This window comes from Neolamprologus brichardi, chromosome 20, assembly GCF_056152115.1.
Source record: "Neolamprologus brichardi isolate AB-2024 chromosome 20, ASM5615211v1, whole genome shotgun sequence".
NCBI classification, from domain to species: Eukaryota; Metazoa; Chordata; class Actinopteri; order Cichliformes; family Cichlidae; genus Neolamprologus; species Neolamprologus brichardi.
Window position 1 is genome coordinate 30,361,363 of NC_142123.1, and position 24,172 is coordinate 30,385,534.

Consider the following 24,172-nt stretch of genomic DNA (forward strand, 5'->3'; position numbering starts at 1 on the left):
GGCCAACAACATAAAAACAAATGACATAACTGTCTTTAAAGAACACACACACACACACACACACACACACACACACACTGTCCTTTAGATGTTGTGTTTCTACTTCAAAAATGTCACACCTGGGGATGCACGGAGTCTACTTACAGCCTCATGCACTCTGCCGTGCATTAAAGCCGCATCCAATCATGCTGATGACAAACTGGCTGCTGAAATGTGCTTGCAGCATCTGAGCCTCATGTAGAGCTATGACTGTAGGGTCAAATCATGTGATTTGCTGGAAGAGCCCCCCCACCCCACCCTCCCACCTCACAGGCCTGCCCCTGAGTGGCCTCTGCTAGGCTATGTTTCCAGGAAAGGGGCCTACTGGACAGGCTGTGAGGCCTAGGCAGGGAGACATTGGCTCATTGAGAAAAACAAAAACAGAGAGGGGCGGTGGGAAGACTCTCCCCTCTTACATAAGTCTGCCTCCATGACAGGGAGCGAGAGAGAGAGAGAGGGGGAAAAAAAAGTTCCCCGCCACAATGCAAAGAAAAACCTGTTCATCCGCCTCAGCTCAGCTCGCAAAGCCGAAGCACTTCAGCACTGGAATTCAAACAGTGAAACAAGCAGTGTTTGGCTCGCAGTTGCACAATAAGTTGCAACTCTTCTGACATACCACCACAGGCATGTGCAGCAGCGAGTCTCAGCGCTCAGCATTCATTTTGTCTCACACAGTAACGCTGCTTTTGGTGACTGCACATGGGCATGATGTAAGCCTGCATGTCCTTTAATGTGTTATGCTGTAAGCTGTGGTAGTGAGATGTTTACTGTAAATGAGAAGTCTCTCCTGAAGCCTGCAACACCTCCCTGTGGCCGAAAGAGAAACTGCAGTTTGAATTCAATTAGCTCAAAATACAAAAAATGTAACCGAACCAAAAAATGTTTGTTTACTGTATTTCTTGGACTGAAGCAGTCTTTAGCGTTTGTAAACGAACTTCAAGAAAACTTTGATTTTGCACACTTCTAGCGCCGTTTAAGAACAAAAATTGAGTCTGTTTATTAATAACTTACACGTTATTCTCCTGTTTAATTATATTAATGCAATTTTAGCTGATTTTGTTACTTCATTTATTTTTATATTTCTTTTTTTCATCACATCTTAACACCTCTCCGATACATTCAGTTTCTTCAGACGTTTAAGGTCTAATTTTGTCATCGCAGTTGTTCACATTGGAAGTCTGCACTGTTGCTTTTCTGAGCATAACATCCTGGATCCTTCCTCAGCGGCTCTTCCTGACCTCTTTTTTTTTTTTAGCGACTTCCTGCATTTGGGGAAGTTTCTCCTTATCTCTGCTGCATGTCAGAAGATTCTGTATGCTGCTGAGATTCTGAAGCTTCTTCAGCAAATGTGTGATAGTGAGCTGTAAAAATAAAATATGTCTGCTGAAATCCAGCACGTCACTGCCTTGTTGTTGAAAGGCATTTTTGAAGACATGAATTTGTCTTTAAAACTTTAAAACTCCCTCCTGAAAATGAAACCACTGATTTTAAAAGCCTGGGTATCATTTGTAAATCTTCTTCACAGGGATTCAGTCTGTTTGGTTTCTTAAAATAGTCCTGACATGTTTTCTGTCACATTAAGTCCTTCAAAAACTGATTATAAACATCGGACGTCTGTAAACCTGTCAATCTTTAAAATTCACCTAAGCTTTTCACAATCAGTAAGTTACCTTTTAATAAAGTTACAGTGACAAATAAATTTGTTTCTTCATTACTAAAAAAAATCTGTACAGCACCAACCAAACGTCAAAGTTCATCTGAAAGTCAACAAACGTCTCGTATAAATAACTTGGGACTAAATAAGACTTCATCTGAAGCTAAACACAGTCAGTCAGGTTGTCCACAGATGCACCTTTGACGCGAATGTCATGAGTCAAACTCGGGCTGCCGCTGGATCAGGATGGTCGTGTCGTTCCCTCTCCTGGTGCTCGGATCGAGCCAGGACACCCCCAGAGCGATCAGACATAACCACACCTGCAGCACAAAAACGCACACACACACACACACACAGGCCAAAAAAAAAAAAAAAAGTTTACAGAATGAATTTGTTCAAGTTATGCATCACTTGAGAAAGCATTCAGACCCGCCGGAGAGCCTTCAGGACATGTCTAAGACTGTCCTTGAGTGGACTAGCCAAAGACCAGATTTAAACCTCACAGAACATCTGCGGAGATGAAGACAGCAGTCCAGAGATGCTTTCCCATCCAGCCTTGAAAAGTTCAAGAGGATCTGCTGGAAAGAAAACTGCCCAAATCCAGGTGTCCAAATCCTGCAGACACTCTCGCAAAAAGATTTAAAGCTGCAGCTGCTTCTGGCTAATCAGTACTGCTCAGTGGAGCGGAGACTTTCTAACATTTAAAAAAATAAAATATTTTTATTTTGTTTATTATAGGCTTTAAAACGTGAAACACAAGAAGTGTTAATAAAGTGAAGGGACCTGAATACTTCTCAAAGTGGCTGCATAACTTTAAATTAGAGAATGCAATGCAAAAGGAGCAAAATTACCCAAACATACAAGAGCGATATACACCGACAACTTAGTCAGACAATCACTTTTTAATGGTCTAAAAAGCTTAGGATGATATAGTAGATATTATTTAGCAAACTGACATCTTAAAATCATTTTTTGTGTTAAAAAAAACAGCGAACACTGACGCCCACGAGGCTAGAGCGGTAAATTTGTGGCATTTCCGCCCCAAACTCCAAATCTCGTCAGCTGAAATCCTTGCATCCACCTGGTCATGCTGTAGCTCTGTATCTGCACATCACTTTACAACACACCTCCACTCCAATTCTTCGATTTGACTTTCCTGACTTAACCTCAAATCTGTTGTCACTGATCTTGCTCTGCTCTGTGCTGCTATCCCCACCGTGTATGCAAGAGGTCCCAGAACAAATGTGACAATATCTGGCATTTTTGTGCAATTTATTGACACAAAAATTAAAAATACGACACAGTGTTACAGGGTTAAGATGTGGTGATTGATTTATAGTGTTCATTTATACAAGAGGACAATACTAATTAAAGGTTATCGTAACTGCCTTTGAGTGTTTCTTTTCCTGTTAAAAGGGAGTTTTTCCTTCCCACTGTCGCCAAAGTGCTGCTCATAGGGGGTCATATGATTGTTGGGTTTTTCTCTGTATCTATGAAGCGCCTTGAGGCGACTTTTGTTGTGATTTGGCGCTATATAAATAAAATTGAATTGAATTGGATTGAATATATTTTGTACAGTTGCTGATGGAAAAAAGTGAAAGATGGACCCAAAGAGCAATTCTCATGTATCTCGCTCATGATCAACATTTTGATTGGCTGGTTAGTTAACCAATTTAAACATGCCAGTGTAATAACAATGCTTAACTGCAGAAATTGCATTGTGCCTTTATATGCGTGTCATCGATGGGCTCTGGCATGTAAAAAGTAAAAGGTCCATTAAACCCACAGCCACACCTCCTCACTGAGGTAAAAGTTTTGGCCCCTTTTTTGTTCAGAGTTGCTCCAAAATCACCCTGAAGCTGGAATTCCTTTTTAATAATTTTAGGCTAAGAGCTCAGAGATAATTCTCTGAAGATTTGTGAAAACACGCTTTGACTATTAAATGCCCAAGAAGTTAATGTTCACTCAGTAAAACAAAGTTAAACCCTGCCAAGAACAGTTCCCATACAACCTGCTGTTACTTACCAAGTATCCCACAAACACCAGGTATGCTATGGACAGGAAAGCCGACAGCACGTACAGCCACACGCTGCCCAGCATGCTCACGTAGACTACAACGAAGTACATGTTGATGGCACACACGATCAAGATCACCACTCCGCCTCCTATCTTAAATACCCTGCAGAAAGATAAGAACGGGTGAAGTTCAAAGGCAGGCCCGCTCCAATAAAAGTTCAGATGATGTGTTAACGCTAAAAAGGCACATAAACAACATATCAGCTGATGAAAATAATAGATGTTATGGATTTTTGAAAAACCGATGCCCCAGTTGGGGGGAGGAAAAAAAAAAGTCGGGACAATGGTAAGGTTTTACTCTTGATTCATCTCAGTTTGGAAACTAAGGAGACTTTCTGCTTTATATTTGAAAGAAAAATATTTTCAGATTCGTGCCTGGTATAAAATTTCAGCTGCTCAGCACTTCCTTTGTCATATTTGTTATGTCCTCGTGCTTGGCATGTCTGGAACCGTGCAGAACATGGTTTGGCAAAGACTTGCTAAAGTCTGCAGGGCAGCTTATGTTGCTCCAAAACCCACGCACATCATTAAGCACTAATGGTGCTTTTAAAGATATGCAAATTTTCCATGCACAGATACCAACTTTGACACAGGATGGTCAGGTCTCCACTTGGCCACAATGCCTCTTGAATGAGCCCTGAACAGGATGGCGTTTAGATCTGTCTTTTTGCCTGCATGGTGGATATTTAACTTTATATTTGTGGATGCACCACTGAGGGTTTCCCAAGTGTTCCTGAGCCCACACAGAGATTTTAACTGCAGCATCGCGTCTCTTTTAAACTTTTCCCTTGTATACAGAGATTTCTCTGAGATGATGAATTCCTCTATTTCTTTTCAATTTGATGTTGAAGAAAAATTATTTCCAAATTATTAAACAAATTGCCCTTGTAATCTCTCACAGTGTTGAACCCCTTCTCATTTTTGCTCCTAAAGTCCTCCTCTCTGGGGTACTCTCTGTGTAATTTTATACTTATGTTACTAATTAACTGCATTTGCTCTCAGATGATGCATCACAGGTTTTTTTACTCATTTTTTCCAGTCTTTTGTTGCTCCCATTTAAGGGTGTTGCTGGTATCAGATTAAAAAGAAGCTTTTATTTTAAAAAGCAAACAAAAAAACCCCACAATTTTTCAGTGTCATCACTTTGCATTTTTAATATGAGCAATAAATGATTTGTATTTTGCTTTGTTTAAAGAACAGGGTTCTAATAAAAACAAGCAGGTTTGATTTGATTTACTTACAGTCCATTGGCAAACTCGTTCATGAGAGATGGCAAACTGGTAAACGTGAGGATGGGAATGAGGGCGAATGGCAGCTGGGAGAAAAGAAGAAGATGATGTGTTACACTAAATGATCACACCAACTGTTAACCTCTTAGTCCACTGGGAGGTGCAGAGGGAAGTCGTTTGGCACATCTGGAGTGATTTTGTAATTTTTTTCCCTTTTAGCTACCTCCGTGTCTGCTTGTACTTGTAGTAAAGTTTAGGTAGAATACTCAGGTAATGAAATGAGGAAGTTCAAATCTATTCTGATACTTATTTAGCTGCTTTCCTGTTTTTATGGGCACTTGAAGTGTTGGAGTTCATTGGCAGATGTTTTCCTTTGTTTGTCCCTCTGTGTTGTCTGGCAGGCTCCTTGTTGGCAGAGCTAATCAATGAAACTGGCAGCATTTAAGTCTCAGTCTTTGCACTCTGTCCATTCACATAGCACCGTGTTATTTACTTGGTTGGCTTTGGTCTGGTTATTTTAGGCTTTACACTACACATTACCATACACCAAACACCGGAGCATGTGAAAAAACAAACGCATCTCAAATGTATTGTGTTGAAGTGATATCTACTGAAGATGAATTAGAGCTGGTCTTTGATGTAATACCAGTCTGTATCACAAGATGGTGCTGCAAATGAATGTAATCTTGATCTTTTTAAATAATTGTGTATTTTGAGATTTTATGAAGATCTTCTTATTTATTTATTTCCGCTGCAGAGGCTGACACAGAGATATACAACTAAATTTAGAATTATATCAATTAACTCAACCCCATTCATGTCTTTGGACTGTGCGAGGACGCTGTAATACCTGGAGAAAGCAAGTAAACTCCACACAGTGAGGCCGCTTCCAAGGAGACAGTTATGTTAGCTTTAGGAAAGGAAGTTGTGGTTTTAAGCAGGTGTGGTTTACACGGGGGTGACTCTCCTACAACGCTTCGCATGCACAGGAGGAACAGCGAGGAGGAGGTGTCCCTGGCTTTACATGAGTGACTTCAAAGAGGAATGAGGCATCTTAAAAACATTTCCTGCTAAACTGCTGCCCCCTGGTGGTGAAAGGTTTACATAAATTCTGGAGATATTATTAGTTATCAACTATTTGTTAGTTAACAGCAAATAACTAACTAAAGGTGTATTAATCATACTGAATGTAGTATTACTAAATTCGAATACTACATACACAAAGTATTACTGTTAACATTTTTAAAAACTCTACTTATTTAAAAAGTTTTTCATTATTTGGTGCAATGCAGAGCAAAACTGTTGATTTTAGTGGTCTTAAATGGCTCAACTGGATTTATTTAACTTTACACAGTATCATTACATTCTTAAACAGCTTCATGAGGTTGTAAATATTTTTGGTTAAAAACAAACAACAGTTTTTTAAGCAATGCTTAAAAAAAAATCTAGAAATTTTCTCTTGTTAAGTTTGGAAATTTGAGCACTGGAAATCAATAATTCAGACTACAGCTCACATCAGAGCACTGATGATTCCTTTATGATAGAAATGCTGCAAAGAAACCAAGACTTCAGAAGACCAAGAAGAAGAAAAAAACTTGGACGAACAAATATTGGACATCTGGATCAATCCAGATGTGAGCTCTGTGTCTTTGTGAGGCACAGTCAAGGTGAACGGATGTTATCTGCATGTGTGGTTCCCACTGTGAAGCTTGAGACACGGTTGGTGATTTATTGAGAATTCAAGGCAACACTCGAACAGCATGGCTACCACAACATCCCACATCGACGCGCCATCCCATGTGGTTCATGCTCAGTGGGGCCATAATTTGTTTTTCCAGCAGCACCGTAAGAGCTGCTTGACCAAGAAATAGAGTGATGGAGTGAGCTGACCTCTGCAGCCATCTGACCAAAACGCAGCTGACAGAGTTTGTTTGACAGCCAACAAATATTTCCATATCAATAACTATGGCACGGTTTTGATGTGTTCAGTGTTGATGTCTCTAAGGAATAAGTGTCCAAACTTATTATTTCAAAGGGATGTGGTGTTCGTTTGATTCTAGGTGCTTGTAAAGTTGAGGGAAACGGAGGAGGAAATTAAACTCCCCCAAAAAGGATTGATCCCACATTTCCCAGAATGCAGCTTGTGTTTTTCCATTAAAACCTCCATGCCCACTGCCTTTATAATCCACAACACCACTCTGTAACTCTGGTTTACTAAGCTAACACCTCGCCCTGAGAAAAAAACCCGAGGAAGTCTTCAGGTTTTTGTTCCTCACGTTATGAAAACGTCCCCCAAAAACATATTCGCAGACATGTTATTACAGATCAAATGAGACATGATGAAGGTATTTATACACAATGTCGTACGATATACGCACAAGCAAACATTTTCCCTTCCTAGTTATGGAAAGAGTGAAAATGTTTCTTTACACCTGTTTGCAGGACACCTGCTGTTATAATGATAGACTATAATGATGCATAGCTGCAGTGTTTGTAGCTGCTGCAGCAACACCTTCAAGAAACCTCATGTATAAATGAATCTGCAGTGATGCACAGTGATTTCAATTGACGAGGCTTAATGCCTTTAAGCTCTTTTATGTTCAATTATCAGTTTTAAGATGTAGTTCTACACATGACCAATCCCACTATGCAGACAGTGGTACAGCTGAATTTTTCCCCTGTAATTTTTGTCTTGCTTAGCTTATCTGAGCATGCATCTGTCCTAATGCACGCTCACTCATCCAGGTAAGGAAATCCCAGAAAGCCGATCCATCTGGATGGAGCAATTTCAGTGGGAGTGATAAAATGTTTCTCCCACTGAAAACGTCCAGATGATATATTGCTGTTTTTAAGCAATAAAGATTAATGATCATTATTTATATATTAACTGTTGTCACACACTGAGCAGCACAAACCACGATGAGTAAACCTGACTTATAATGGCGATTAACACCTGCAACGTTTTCACTGCTGTTTTTGAATTTATCAGTGAGAGAATAACAATGACCGCCTCAGTATAAGGAATAATAATCATAGCATCAATATAATATATAAGGACTCACAAATGCCAGAAAATTCCCAGAGGAAGACTGATGAAACTGTACACTTCTTTGTAGAAAGAAGTGCAAACACTAGAGGGACAAATACTGCACACTGCACAAGACACTTACAAATGTGGATTGCACAACACTGGACATTATATTCTTCATTTCCATTTAATACTTGTACAGCTGCTGTTATTGAGTATATATATATTTATATTTCTTCATACATTCTTATATATTTCTATACTGTGTATTGTGTATTTTGTTGTACAGTTATTTTATTTTCAACTTTATATATTTTATCTTATTCTTTCCCGGTTAAATTTACCCTTCATTCTAATTTGTGTTGTACAGTTATCTCATTTTTAACTTTAATTGTTATATTTTATTTTATTTTATTCCTTCCTAGTTAAATTTACCCTTTTTAATTTTCATATTTATTTCCTATCTTATTCATAGCCTTTTCTTTTTCTCTTTAGGTCACGAGCAGTTGTGTAAGCATTTCACTGCATATCGTACTGTGTATGACTGTGTATGTGACAAATAAAATTTGAATTTGAAATATGTTTGCCCCTGAAAAAAGAGTGACCACAAAAAAGAGCAGAAACCCACGAGGAAAAAAAAAAAAACTCCGCTTTTTTTTTTTTTCTGCTGGCACTGCATTTGAATGTTCGGGACAGGCACTGTGATTAACACGTATGCACCACACTAGAGAAGCATACATGTGGGCAATGACACTGGGCCCTTACATAAGTTACATCCTAGGCTCTACAAAGATTCTCCACAGAGGCATAAACTGTTTCAGACAGGTTTTTTGTCTTGGATCAGTATGAAATATCTGGGAGCGAATATCCCAAACATGGTCATCTCAGGAACACAGAAACTCGTCCATCTACCGCTCAAACCTTTTGTTTGTGTGGTGCAGCCAATCAGAAGGAAGTCAGCTTAAAGGGAGAGATGCTTAAGCTGCTTAAAGCTACTGTAGTAGCCTCTGGGGATAATTATACAGAGCTGAAATAGAACAGAATGGGTTCCTTTAAAGAAAATAAAGTAGTTATTATGTATCAAAGTAATATCCACATGAACGCCTGGACCTAAGGTTTGCCTGCTTTCCTTGGGGACTGTGAATCAGTGTATATTAAGTATGCAGGAACATTAATTAGACACAAATTAAGTAACAAAGATGCTTTGCAACTCATTTGTGCTGTGTATTCAATATTTCAGAAGCAACTGGACCCAGTCTGGCAACATTTTATTCAGTACAGACAATAAATTCTTTCATACTGCAGGAACTGGGTCAACGCTGTTTCTTTTTTCCAACGAGGCATTCTTATTGCCGCTTAGACAGTCTTATCTTATCATTTAACGATAAGAGTACAGCCTGTTTTGATTTTACCAACCTAGAACTTGATCCAAAACCTGAAAACCAGTCCTGCTTGCTTGTGCATTTAAGTTATGTTAATGACCTTAATGCACTTAATAAGAACAGCACTACAAAGATAAATAAGCCTAAAAGAAAAGTGGTGCTGTTGGCGGATGGTTGAATGAAGCTGAACTGCTTTTAACCTCTGTCTGACCTGCATGCTCTGCAGCACGTTCAGGAAGTCGTTCATGCCCGTCAGGTGCTGCACGTCCTGGAAGATGGCCACGAGCAGGGTGGGCGTGATGGCAAGCGTGCGGGTCAGCAACACCCGAGCGAAACGTGACCAGCGCAAGTTTAAGAAGCCCTGAGGGAAGGAGAACAAATCAGTCGGTGACATTTACAAGAAAACGGGGCTTGTTTACAAAAGATTTAGTGAAGCAAACCGACTGCAGCTGTACGTGATTATAAGTAAATAAGTAAATTACACGCAGGAGCTTTTGAACAGGCCAAATAAAGGGCTCAAGTAAAGAAAGAATGGGAGGACATATCTGCGTTAAAGGGAAAGAGCTAGCGCTGACATTTCCACTGTTTGAGCTTTGCATGTGGTTTTTGTTCACATCTGGTTCTTCCTTTCTCACTGACCTCCATGACAAACTGGCCGGAGTATGTTCCAGTCATGGTGGAGCTCTGACCAGCTGCAAGGATCCCCACGGCCCATATGTAGAGAGCAGCTGGGCCAAAGAAACAGCCGAGCACCACTCCCTGTTACAGACACGCAAACACAGATGACAGTGGATAAAAAACAGAAAACACACTCTGCAAAACCAGCGCAGGCCCACTTTGCTGCCACTAAAACCAGAGAGGGCGTTAAGAATAAATGCATGTTAATGTCATTGTCACCGTTTCCTGCAGGGCTTGAATCCACATGATCTCAGAAATATTATATAAAACACAATCCTGTCATTATGTGCTGCAAATTTGACCTGTTTGTGTGCTTTTAAGTTTTACTGAATAAACTACACAAAGGCTACAAACACCCCGAGTTCTGCAGGGGTGTCAAACACACCACTTTTTTTTAAATAGTGAAAAAAAACCAACAATTTCTGTGAATTCACGGATAACTTCTGCTTTTAATTACAGCGTAGGAATCCTTTATTCCCTACAGTGTAGCCCAATGAGCTGTACTGATGGGTGTCTTTGATTTATTACAGCAATATTTCATTTCACAGTGTGGAAAACGACATAATATATGGCAATAGAATGTGATGGACCGACCTTAGCTGGATAATCAGCAAATAAAACGAGTGATTGGTTGGATAGATAATCTGTTGTAGCAACACATGCCTGAATGAGCCTTTAAATTTAAAAATAAGAAACGACTCCAAGCTTTTCTATTTGTTTTCTGGGCCGTAGCTGGAGATCAGTGATGATCCCCAGCAAGCGCTCTGAGTCAATTTGACACAGAAGCTGATGAAAGCTCTTTGTGCAATTTAAAGTTCTGTGGTGAAATCACACATGCATATGCAAGTATAAGTATGTTCAGACCAAACGTGTCCACACAGTTTCAGAAAAAAGCCACAAATATTTTCCCTTAAGTTCGTTCACTCCTTTTCTTGTAATTCCACTACATACGGTCACTTCATTAGGTACAGTTCAACTGCTTATTAAGGCAAAGCTCTAACGAGTTAATTAAATGTTAGCAAATCAATACATTCAGGAACGGTAAAGACAACTAGCTGCTAAATATGTTGTGATATAAATAATTAACAACCATCTCTAGTGTTTACAGAAAGTGGCCTGAAAAAGAGAAAAATATCTAGGAAGCAGCTGTTCTCGGGGGGAAAATCCTTTTTTTTTTTTTGCCTGTCCCGTTTGGCTCTTTTGCCATCAGAATTATTGTCTAAAGGCGAAGAAAGATGCCCAACGGATTTACTTTACCAAATTGACCATCCCAGCTTTGCTGTAATGGTCCATTTGATTCACCTTTTATTGTTTATTTTATTTTCACTTGCTGAATACGGGACAGACTTGACTAGGGGAAAGAAAAGGGAGAAAGAAAAAGGGAAAGAAAAACAGTTGAGAAGAGGGACGGGGGAGAAGGGCAAAAAACAAAAAACAGAATAAGCAAAAAAAAAAAAAAAAATCCATATATATCGATCACCTGGATCACCTGTTGAGAAAGAAAAAAGAAAACAAGCAGAAGAAAACGAGAGCAATAGAATAAACAACATCACAATGATATATGGGAATATGACAGTAAATACTAAATATTAAATATTATTGTGCAGCATGTAAAATCGACAGCACACAGTGTGCTTTGAGGTAGCAGCCAAAAAGGGTGTAGTTTGTGTGTGTGATCACCCGTGTGTACACCTGTGAGCATGGACGTGCTTGTTTTTTAAAAGGTTCCTTCATGTAATGATCTGCTAGAGGGTGTGGGGGGGCCACAGCCCCGTCCTCCAGGGCATGAAGCAGGTATGGAGGAGATCAAAACTCCAGACATCCAGAGGCCCCCAGACGGGGGGAAAAATCCTTGCTAAAGCAACTCAAGTTACAACCAAAGCATGCAGAAGAGCATCTCTGAATGCAAAAGACCACACCAGTGCCACTCCTGTCTGCTAGGAGCAGGCAACAGGCTCCGATACACAGAGGCTCAGCAAAACTGGGCAATAGGAGAAAAGTGTTCTTTATTTCTGCTGCAACATTCGGATGGCAGATGTCAATCGAATAGATGCGGTTAAACGGACGATTTGCATCAACTGTGTAACACCATCATGTGAATATGGGCCAAAATCTTAAAGTGTGTTCCCAGCAGCTTTTTAAATTGATGCCAGCTCTGAAGGAAAAAACAAAGTTCTCATTTTGTGTGGATCAAAGCTTGCAGACACGTGTTTGCCTCCAAATGTGTCGCCTGGTCTGAATTTGCATCAATTCACATCTTTGCACAGACTTAGTTTTTAGCTGTTGTTCATCACTGATCTCAACGGGAGCATAAAAAATAGCATTTCAGAGATGCACAAGGAGATGACCTTAAAAATCTTTAAATTAGGTCAAGTTTTGGTATACAGTGGTCCTTCGCTATAACGCGGTTCACCTTTCGTGGTCTCACTGTTTTGCAGATCTTTTTTGTGCAATTTTGCATGCTTTTTTTTTTTTAAAACAGCACATTGTGTTCTGTATTCTGATTGGCTGTAGACCAGGGGTGGGCAATTCCAGGCCTCGAGGGCCGGTGTCCTGCAGGTTTTAGATCTCACCTTGGGTCAACACACCTGAATCACATGATTAGTTCGTTACCAGGCCTCTGGAGAACTTCAGGACATGTTGAGGAGCTAATTTAGCCATTTAAATCAGCTGTGTTGGTTCAAGGACACATCTAAAACCTGCAGGGACACCGGCCCTCGTGGACTGGAGTTGCCCACCCCTGCTGTAGACCATTTCCTTCTGGATTAATAAAGTATTTCTGATTCTGATTGTCATTCAATCTTGTGCCGTGTCTCCTGTACAGTACAGAACGCGTTCACCTTGTCAAATTTACCTAAATCTTCGATCGCTACCAATGTGACTCTGAAGTGAGGTACTGTATGTTTGTAAGTTTTTCCAACAAACAAAAATTTCAATGAAATGTTTTGCACCATCAAAGGCAACCGCGGGTGACTTGTTTCATTCTATAATACTGGACTTATTTTTCTACGAAGGTTTGAACTTTTAGAGTGTTTAAACCAGAGAAAAGTGTGGAAACGTTCGAGCTTGTCGGAGAAAAGTGTATAAAGTGTGCAGTGAGGCGCTTTACAGCCTTAAAACATCTATAATAATTGTAAAAAAAAATCAGGTAAGCCACTTTGCGGTTATTTTTAGAACGTAACTACCGCTATAAACGAGGGACCACTGTAGTTTGAGTCTTATTACTTTATAATCGCACTCAATTTAAACGTGTGGTATGAGCAAATAAGCTGAGAGGCAGTATCTTTACCTGTTTATTTGTAAACATATTTGTTTTGTTATACGTTTAAATGGTCACAGACTTTTCTTATCATGTTTTTCAGTAAAAAGCATAAAAGCTTACCCCTTTGTAGATGTCCACCTTGAGAGTTTCATTATTCAGAGGGAACAGGTCTAAATGTGGACTGCCTGTTTGATTACAGACATTGAACTGAAAAAAGAAAACGGGGGGAGGGAGGAAAGCAAAACAGACTGCTGAATTTCCATCTCGACTCTGAACTTTTATTAGATCATAAAGCAGCTGCAGAGATACTTACCACCTCTTCATTTGTGCGCTGATAGAAAGCCTCGGCAAAGACGGCCACCACAAACACATTGATGAGGAAAGAGACAAACAGCGCGACGGTCGACTCGATGAAGAAGTATTTGTTTGCCTCTTTTACCTCTTTTTTGTTGGACCGATCCACTTCTCGAGACTGAGAGAGAAGATTTAGAAACTCACTGATGATGCCGAAGCAAGTTTCACACAGCTGATTAAGCAGGGATTTCATTACTGTCTGACCTTGACGAGAGCAGAGTGGAGGTAAATGTTGTGAGGCATGATGACGGCGCCCACGATGCCGACGGCCTGAGTCAGCTGGACGGGTCCGCAGCCCTCGCAGTGCGGCACAAACATCCCCTTCAGCAGCTGGCCTTGGTCTGGACCCACTGTTACATACTGAAAAGGAAGCAAAGAGTGATTTCAAAAGTAAAACATTTAGAAGATGTAAATTAGGACGAACCTGAAGAGACCAGAGTTCAGAGTGAGTGTTGGGTGGCAGATGTCAAGCTTGGTACAAACATTCATGTGATGTTTAGAGGAAAAATCTTAACACGGTGATCAAAAGATTTCAATGCGACATTTGTGGTTTTCAGTGAAGTCTTAACAACCTGAAGCTCATGTGTTGTGGTCCCAGTTTTTTTTTTTTTTTGTATTTATACAACTTTGGTTCCTCTTTTGTTGAGTTTCCCACATTCTTCTGTTCCTAGTATTCCCAGTGTTTCCCTGTCTTTCCGTTCCTCTGTCTTATCTACGGGATTACTGCCTTTCTCTTCTATTTCCTGGAGTCTGTCATCTTGTCGAGGTGTCAGGGATGTTGTGACATTTGACCAAAACAATATTTCCCACTATGACTACTGATTATGCCAAAAAATTTTGATAAATATCTCTATTTTCTTGTTTTAATAATCGATGGAAGCCGAAAGTCCATCCATCAATTCCTCTTCTAGAGAAGCCTGGACGTCCTCCAGCTCATCCAGGGGAACAGTGAGGCATTCCCAGCCAGCTGAGAGACATAATCGCTCTCGCGTGTCCTGAGCCTTTCCCTCCTACCTCCTACTGGAAGGACGTGTGGAACACCTCAGCTGGCTCCTTTCGATGTTGGCAGCAGTGGCTCTACTCTCAGCCTCCACCACCCTTTGGAGAAAGCTCATTTCCACCATTTGTACCATCTCATTCTCTCAGTCACTACCCAGAGCTTGTAATCAGAAGTGAGGGTAGATTTAAAGTCACGAGTGTGATTGCACAGGGGCAAGAACATTTCTGAACACATATTATTGAATGAGGTCTATTGTCTTGATATTCTTCAGATCCAGGGACTTCCAGGTAGTATTAAAAATATTTTGCTTACTTTTCCCCCATTGACATGTTGTGACCTGCTGATTGAGAGACCCCCCCCGCCAAACTCATTTCCAGATAATCGTGTGTAAGTGTTTATACCTCATATCCAAATGTGATCCCCATGATTGTAATGAGGAAACCAAAAAAGGCTTCCAGCTTTCTCAGACCTGCAGAGTAAAAGAAAAAGCGGCGTGCTTCGTTTATTGCTGACATGCCGACGTACAGTTTGAAAGTGATTAATCCAACCTACCGTACTTGTCCAAGAAGAGGAAGACAAACGTGTCAGTGATGGTGATGAGGACACCCCCCCATAAGGGGATCCTGTGGATAAACACAAACAACGGAAAAGATCATCGCCAAGGAAGTAATCGACTCATTTTACGGCAATCATCAAACTGCGACTGAGTCCCAGTGGCCGTTAAACTGATGCTTAGTCTGTTTACACCACCTGCCAGAGGAGAGGAGGTTGAAAGCGATGGCGCAGCCGATGACCTCCTGCATGTCTGAGCCGATGATCGCCAGCTCCACCATCACCCACAGGATGATACGAGGCACCTATCAGAGGCAGGCAGTGTTTACAAAGGTCTGAGCTGACGTAGAATTCAGTTTGCGACACATCCGGCATGTGAGGAAACCTTTTATTGTTGGAGATTTTTACTCTGTGGCACAACTACTGCTTCTTACAGTGTTTGGGAATTCAGCCGTTTTATCAGCTTGTCCATCACCTGTAAAGCACTAAACAGCATGAATGGTGCCGTATTTACTGGACTTTTATTGAATTAGTATCCAGCAATCTCCTGACAATAAAAGTCAGGACATTTCGCCCTCTGCTGCTTCAGTTGGTCATTGCTGTCACGCTGCTCACGTGGATAAATGAAGGCCTACTTTTATGTCTGAGCTCTTCTCTGTGAGCGAGGTGTGAGGAACCGAGGACAGAGAAGCTGAAGCTGCACAATGAGAATCATTGGTTTAAGGCATGTCGACGTGGAGGTGCAACAATCATACACAGTCACACCACAATTCAAGGACTTTGATGTAGGACAGAAGCCTTCTCGGTCCGCTTTTCTCCCGTCCCATCTGGGACAGGTTGTGCCTTAAACCTTTTCAAGAACATATAAAGTGAATTTACGATGGCAGAAGGTGTTCATGTGTTCCTGCTTGAGGACACAGCCTTAATTTACCTTTGACTTATAGGCACAAATTAATTTTCCGGGACTTCTTTTCAGCTTTTCATCATTTTCATCATAAATCACATTGTTATAATTACACAAAATGTGTCCTAAACCCCCAAACTGTTCCTTTTATACCTGACTTTTAGGACCTCCAAGCCTGTAGTTATGTTCATTATCAGTTAGAGCCCCTCCTCATTCTTTTCTTCTTCTTCTTTGGTGCAACCCTATAAATACAGTGTACCCCTTTTGTCTCTCCCCTTTTCTACAATTCCCCTGTGGGAGAGGTTGGTGTCATTTCTTTCCCAACACTGTAAAACACACATATAATTCATATTTAGCCACCCTGATATTTCTGATTGTGATTTTAGTTCAATTATTGTCATTATTAAGCCTGTTTTTGTTAGATGTTATAAGTGTGTAGTATGTATGTATCATAAATGGGTTTTAGGCGCCATAAATGCTAGCATGGATATATACTTCTTGCTAGCTTGGAAGTTGTGGTGGGTTGAGCTAACCCTCTTCCCCACTGTTTGTATTTGGTCGTAGGAGCTGGAGTGGGCAAATTATTTACTTGGAGGCCTTTCTTTCTTTTACCTTTTTTGATCAGGTATGTCGGATTTCATGTTGTTGTTTTTGTTTTATCTTATGTCAAATATGTTACGTGTAAATCCATACTTTATGTTTAATGCAAAAATAAATGCCAGCCCTTTTCTACAATTCCCCTGTGGGAGAGGAGCTGGAGTGGGCAAATTATTTACTTGGAGGCCTTTCTTTCTTTTACCTTTTTTGATCAGACACAACGCAGGATCACACCGGTCACATAAACTCAGAAAAGTTAACAGATTCAAAAATAAGAAGTCAATTCATTCATGCAGCTCTGCATACGTTTCCCTACTGAAGCTTAAACAATGTTTCCAACAGTGGGCAGTGTAGCCTGAGAGGACAGAAAGAGAGCAAACAGAGGCACATTTGTAACAGTTATTTTCTCTCTTCATGTTTTACAGATGCAAATATTTCTTATAAGCTGGATTTAAAAATATATCCACATGAATAATTCATGCTGTCACTGTTTTGTAAGTGTCACCGGCTCACGCTGGTTTGATTTAATGTTTTGAGACGCATAATCCAAGGATTACAGCTACTGTAACAGCAGTGCCTGTAATGCAAGGAGGCAGTTTCAGTAAACTAAGACTGCTTCTGCTCACAGCCTCTCAGTCAGACTGAGAGGCTGAGAGGCTGTTTAGAACGGTGATGAGAACAGAGAGCGCAGAAGCAGCAACAACAACAACAACGGAAAATAGAACAATAACGGCAAACGTATCTCACAGTGTGGTACTGGCGGTTGCAGACTTCAGCCAGGTGCATCCCGGTGACCACGCCCAGCCGAGCCGCCAGCCTCTGCAGCAGCAGGCCGACGATGGTGGCACCCAGCAGCACCCAGAGCAGCTGAAAGGACGAGGGCAGAGAGTCGAACAGTTAATCAGAGCCTGTGAGCTGATAGGTAACATGATTGTGAAGCTGCCCTAAGATCTGAAAAGAAACTGAAGCCAGGAAGTGGTTTAAAACACCACCAGTAAATAATGAAATCTCTGTATGTCGTTCTGTCTGTTATTTGCCCTTCGATCAGCTTGAAACCCAGCGAGTTGTTGCTCGAGTTCGTGTAGTTTGAGGTTGTTTGAATGAGTGGATCTTTTGTCTAAGGCTGTTTTCACAGCTGCTGTGTTTCATCAGTTTAAATCAAACTGGTTTGTTTTCCCTCTTGGTGCGGTTCATTTGTGCAGATGTGAACACAACAATTGCACACCAAAACAACCGTACTGAGATCGCCTCAGGTCTTGGTACAGTTCCACACGAACTTCAGAACGGTTTGTTTATCCTGTGAACGTGATGCGACCTTGATCTGAACCAACTACCATGGTTACATTGCAAGCTTGTCTTGTATCCAGAGATGCAGCAAAGTAGACGTGCAAGTAGGGCTGTGCCATATGACCAAAATCTCATATCCCGATATAAGAATTCTATCGTCCGATAACGATATAAATCACAAAAATTTTACATTTTCTGTAAATTCTGTGAATCTCGGGCAGCTCGACTTGCGTGAAGTGTTTCCAGCTGCGCGTCCTTTACCCGGAGTCGAGTGTTTTAACCGATGCATGAAACGATACATTTTTAGACATAAGTTGTAACGTTTTCTTTGTATTTATTACACGGCGTGCTGCGGGGAAAAGCCTGTTCTAACGTTTGAGTCTAAGGTTTATTTTTTAGCACTTGGCGGCTCTTTTTTACTTCTCATCCGTAAATAACCTGCTCTTTCATGTGATTCAGTTTATTTTGAAAAGTCTCAACAGGATCTTGAGCTTTATTGTGAAAGGTTTATGTGGAACATAAACTAGCGGACACGAGAAGGTGTTACCGTCGTTGTTGCTAACGACAACGCATAAAAACAGGCGCTTGTCCGTCCGTAGTGTGGTTATAAGAGAAAGAGAGAGAACGATGAAAAAATATTGCCGTAAACAGTTTATTTTGCGACACCACGAAACAAACGATAGCGTAAAATGAAACGATAGACGTTTTTATATCGTCATCCGATATATATCGGTATATCGAACAGCCCTACGTGCAAGGATCTGTACGGGCTAGCAGCTAGCTGTGAAACAAACATAAATTCTCCGTGTTCCCTGATAGTCCAGAACACGGCACCTGCTTCCTGTATTTACTTTTGTTGTTCCCGCCCCAGACACATCTGGCCGATAAGCTGACCGAATATTCTTATGTGGTTTGTTCGTGACTCATTTCGGTTCGCTTGGAGTTCATTTGGATTTTTCTCTGTGTGAAAACAAACGAAACCACAAGGAAAAGCAACAAGTTTACAAACTCATCGACTGATTCAGACCAGAGTAAACGAACTATAGGTGTGAACATGCTCTGAAAGTTCTGCACGCCCTGCACGCAGACACACATAAAACCACGTTTGTTTTGGCTTTGTGACAGCACTGACATTAATTTATTCCCAAGACTCTGTTTTTAACTATTACACTTACTCAACTCTATCTGTAAAACTAAACCTCATACCTTTCCTTCTACTACCTTTAGTATCCTATTTTCAGAATTTCCGCTTTATTTTTGTTTTATTGTGTGTTTTATATTTTATTGAGCCATTTTACACTTTTATTATATTTTATTGAGCCATTTTACGCTGCTCAAAAAAACCCGCTCGATCATCACAGTTCAGCACCAAGTCGGTTAAACTTCAGTTAGGAAGCATAAACTGATTCAGTGGTTTATGTTCCTGACTGCACAAACTAATAGCCCTGAAGTGTAACTGACTTTGTGTTACACCGATGATCAAGGGCCCACTTAATTTTTGGAGCGATGCAGCTTATATAAATTTCTTTTAGATTATAGTCAACTCTATTTTTTGGCACTACTGTCTGTTATTGAGCTATTTTTATATGTTGTTACTGGTTGTGTCAATGTTTTATCTGCTGTTATCAACCTTTGGGATAAATAAAGTACGTCTAAGCCCAGCTTGACTTCTTTATCTTATCTTAAGTTGTGGCCCTCTGACAGAAACAGATTTGCACATATAAAAAACTGGAACCTTTGCATTTTATGAAGCGCCTCTGCTTTTCAGTCAGTGTGAGCGCGTTTTCTGTGAAAAGAGACTGTTGTTTTGCGGCCACATTAACCCGACGTGAACTTTCACGAGTCCCGTACCCCTGTTTTACCATCTGCTTCTACTTCCTCTGTTGCGACATACTTCTTTCTTTGGTGGAAAACCTAAAAACGATAAAGGAAATGCAGTTTTATTCTTATGTCTCGCACTCCCTCTGCCTCCCCCATGACGGAGATGATGCTTTACTCTTCATCTATATTCTTATTTCATTTTAGAACTCTGAATATAATCTGTTTATGTTTTTCTTTCTTTTTTTCCTGTCAAACAAACATATTTTGATCGCTTTATCTGAATTAAATCAATTAACACTTCTTCTCGACACATGTGTTGAATGTTTATTTGAAAAGACTGCTGCTGCTGGTTTATAAAGCACAGAACGGTTTATAAGCCAGCATGTTTTACATGTCTGATCTGCTGCGTATTGACCCCTCAGGTCTCCCAGTACAGGTCTGCTTTCTGTCCTCAGAGATAAAACTAAACATAGAAGCAGCAGCTTTCAGGCTTTTTGCTCCACATGTCTGGAACAAACTCACATAGAGCAGGAGTAACTCTGTGTTCTGGTAAACTAAGACTGAAGACGTTTTGTTTGCCACTGCCTTTTATTAAAACCAATTAATTCTTGAACCAATTTCTTTCTAACGTGCTTTTACAGTCTTTTGTTGCATTTACAAGTTTTATTCAAAGCTTTTTCATGTTATTTTATGAGAAGCAATGTGAATTTTATTGTTGTTGAAAAGTGTTAAACACATTAACTTTGTCTTAATTAACGATAATTAATCCTCACATTACTGAGCCGCTACGAGACTTCTGAGCACTGCTTTTCTGTGACTGTGCTGCAGCCTTGTCGCTGTGATTGTCTGAGGCTCAAAACCTTGAAAAGCCCTGCATACCCCTGGACTGACGGTCAGGATTAAGGCTTAGGGCCCGGTCACTCTTACCCCAGTCTCAGTAAACATTCACTCAGTTTAAATGATGCGACTCCCAAGTTCAGGAATGTTTTCACCTGTTTAAGGGCAAAGGACACCTTTGTTAAACTTTGACCTGCAGTGCTGCGGGACTGGTGAATTTCAAAGTCAGACTTGTCTTTCAAGAAATATTGCTGAAATGCAAAAGAACAAACAACACATGATGATTTAGGTAAAGTCTTTGTCTGTTCTGCACATTTACCAGCAGCAATGCTCCATAATCTGAGTCTGAGCGCTAAACGGGCTTGCTAACACTCTTGAAAGGAAGTTCAACATAGACAGTCATTCTTTGTGTTAGCTTGGAAAGACAAAGACAGCGTCACTGTGCACGCTCACAGAAAAGTGGAAACACGGCACGTCATTAAAGTCTTCTTCTGCACAAAATGTTGTCATTGAGTGCTACCTATTTCATTGCTGCCTACACCAGAAGAAGAGATAGAAATTTATAAATAATATGAGAGGTTAAACATGCTACTGGCGCTGCAAATAAATCTGCAACTAATATTGTGAATACTCAAGCTTTCACTGCAGTGCTGCTGTTTATTTCTAACACGACAGCTGCAGAGTTAGAAACTTTAAATTTGACTTGGCCCAAAGCGCGATGATGGAGAAAATCACTTTGGTTTAGTTGTCGGATGAGTGTGGAGTGAATTTCATTGACTAAACCAGCGTGGTGATAAACAGCCTACAAACACAGTGAATCTTTTTTAATCTAATGCATGTTGGCGCTGGTCTAACTTTGTGAGGTACTTCTCAAAAGATTAAACATTAAAAAGATATTTAGAGAAAGGAATTAGTGAACATGTGGCACTTCCAGACAATTTTAAACCGAAATCCGAATGTAACCTGCTCTGGACCAGTTGATGTGTTCAGCATAGGTTGCCATGGTGACATAGCCAGGTTTAAAAAAGCAAACCATGCGACCCATCAGTCTGTATTTGCAGTGCACTCACTCAGACCTGTTACCCACTGAAAACATTTGGAGGACAGTAAAAAACTAAACAATAAACAAGGCCAGAAACTGTTGAGCAAATCAAATTTTACCTCAAGCAAGAACAGGAAGATATTTTTTATTTCAAAATGATAGAAACTCATGCTTTCAATAACACTAACAGAGTGTGAAGAAGAGGTGAAGCAGCCCCTGTCTCAACTTTATTGAAGTTTGCTGCTGGCAAAAAAATTAAAATGAGCAGATATGTTAAAACAAAAGGTTCCCACTGTAAATATTAGATATGTTTAACTTTGTTTTTTAACTAAGGCTGCATTTCTTTTTAATTTTAGTACCCAAGTAATCAACGTTTTTTGAATTTGTTGCCTTTCTTGGTCCTGTGTTGTTATAACTTAGATATTTGGGGACATTAAACTGCTGCTTGTACAAAATAATTTGTGAAGTATAGTTGAAAAATAGTTAATTACCAAATAATTAACATAATTGCAAATAAAAATGACCTCAGTTTAACTTTAACATAAGCTAACTCTTAATCAACCAAAACACAAACCAAGCATGATCTCAGTTACCTTGAAGCCAGCTTTGGCACCTGACTGCAGGTCAGACTCGATGTTACCTGGATCCAGATAGGCTATGCTCATCAGAAACCCCGGGCCGGTGAAGGCCCAGAGCTTACGGAGACTTATGCACCTCTGTGGCAGGGGAAACAAAAGTTGCACCACTAATAACATCAAATCTTGATTTAACACAGGTTTGCATATGTAATCCAGGGTTGATTTACCTTGCCGTCCTCCTCAGGGACAGGGACTTTCTCATCCAAGTAACTGCTGGAAACAGGCTCATCATTGTGATTCTGTTGGAAGACCGAGGGTGTGGAGTGTACTCTGTGACTGTATGTGGTCTGGATCACCCCTTTCTCTTCAACCACATCATCCGCTGAAATTTAACACCAACATAATGACAAAAGCATCGTAAGAAAGTAGAAAAGTGAACTTTACACAGGTCAACAACACAAAAACAGCATGTTAGGCGGGCAGACGGGTAGGAAAACAACCGATATATACATAAAAATGCGATCCTTATAGTACAATAACATAATGTGTTCCATGTAGTGACCAAAATCTCATATCCCGATATAAGAATTCTATCGTCCCGATAACGACATAAATCACAGAAATTTAAAATTTTCTGTAAATTCTGTGAATCTCGGGCAGCTCGACTTGCGTGAAGTGTTTTCAGCTGCGGGTCCTTTACCCGGAGTCGAGTGTTTTAACCCAACCTCTTTTGCGCCACGGACGGGTTTATGCCCGACAATATTTTCACGGACCAGCCTTTAAGGTGTCGCGGATGAATACAAAAAAATAAAACTCGTACCAGTACCGAAAAAAAGAAGATTTATTCATAACACATGTGAAAAGACCCAGGAAAACCGAGTTAACGATAAAAACGATAACAAAATAACCCTGAAAACCGATAAAACCCCTGAAAACCATACATTTCACACCTGAGCCTCAACCCGGTACCAAACGACTCACGGACCGGTACCGGTCCAAGGCCCGGGGATTGGGGACCGCTGAATTAACCGATGCATGAAACGATACATTTTTAGACATAAGTTGTAACGGCCGCTGTTTTCTTTGTATTTATTACACGGCGTGCTGCGGGGAAAAGCCTGCTCTAACGTTTGAGTCTAAGGTTTATTTTTTAGCACCTGGCGGCTCTTTCTTACTTCTCATCAGTAAATAATCTGCTCTTTCACGTGATTCAGTTTATTTTGAAAAGTCTCAACAGGATCTTGAGCTTTATTGTGAAAGGTTTATGTGGAACATAAACAAGCGGACACGCGAAGGTTTTACCGTCGTTGTTGCTAACGACAACGCATAAAAACAGGCGCTTGTCCGTCTGTAGTGTGGTTATAAGAGAAAGAGAGAACTTTAAGAAATTAATATAGCCACTACAGTGACCATCAGAACGATGAAAAAATATTGCCGTAAACAGTTTATTTTGCGACACCACGAAACAAACGATAGCGTAAAATGAAACGATAGATGTTTTTATATCGTCATCCGATATATATCGTTATATCGAACAGCCCTAGTTCCATGTTTATCTTTTAGCTTGTTGAGAATGCAGTTTTGTTTTAAACTTTCATATAAACCAAAGTTTAACTGCTGTCAGAGGTGCAGGTAATAATGCTGCCACGTTCAGTCAGATGAACTATGTGTTTTGTCTCCTTTCTTTTATTCTGTTTGCTCTGCGTTTTCTGTAAATCCTATCCTTTAAACAGATAAAGTCTATCGTCCATCCAAACATCTATTAACTATAACCATGTGTCTGCTGAGATTACAGGGCCCCAAACACATAACTGAAGATACAATAAAAAATACTCTGCTTTAAACAGTAATT

At 40.3% G+C, this 24,172-nt stretch overlaps 1 protein-coding gene across 1 annotated transcript in view; it reads right to left on the reverse strand.

The window, feature by feature from the left end:
• Window positions 1-319: 319 nt before the first annotated feature.
• Window positions 320-24,172, reverse strand: part of LOC102775830 (natural resistance-associated macrophage protein 2-like) — a 29,544-nt gene continuing 5,691 nt past the window's right edge. Inside the window, exons 3-16 of the mRNA XM_087833679.1 lie at window positions 22,548-22,702; window positions 22,336-22,458; window positions 17,503-17,622; window positions 15,453-15,559; window positions 15,255-15,325; window positions 15,104-15,171; window positions 13,907-14,062; window positions 13,662-13,820; window positions 13,469-13,555; window positions 10,048-10,167; window positions 9,620-9,769; window positions 5,011-5,084; window positions 3,719-3,872; window positions 320-2,013 (exon numbers count right to left, since the gene is read on the reverse strand). Coding sequence (XP_087689805.1) covers window positions 1,906-2,013; window positions 3,719-3,872; window positions 5,011-5,084; window positions 9,620-9,769; window positions 10,048-10,167; window positions 13,469-13,555; window positions 13,662-13,820; window positions 13,907-14,062; window positions 15,104-15,171; window positions 15,255-15,325; window positions 15,453-15,559; window positions 17,503-17,622; window positions 22,336-22,458; window positions 22,548-22,702 — 1,652 coding nt within the window. The 3' untranslated portion in view covers window positions 320-1,905. The remainder of the gene's footprint in view (window positions 2,014-3,718; window positions 3,873-5,010; window positions 5,085-9,619; window positions 9,770-10,047; window positions 10,168-13,468; window positions 13,556-13,661; window positions 13,821-13,906; window positions 14,063-15,103; window positions 15,172-15,254; window positions 15,326-15,452; window positions 15,560-17,502; window positions 17,623-22,335; window positions 22,459-22,547; window positions 22,703-24,172) is intronic.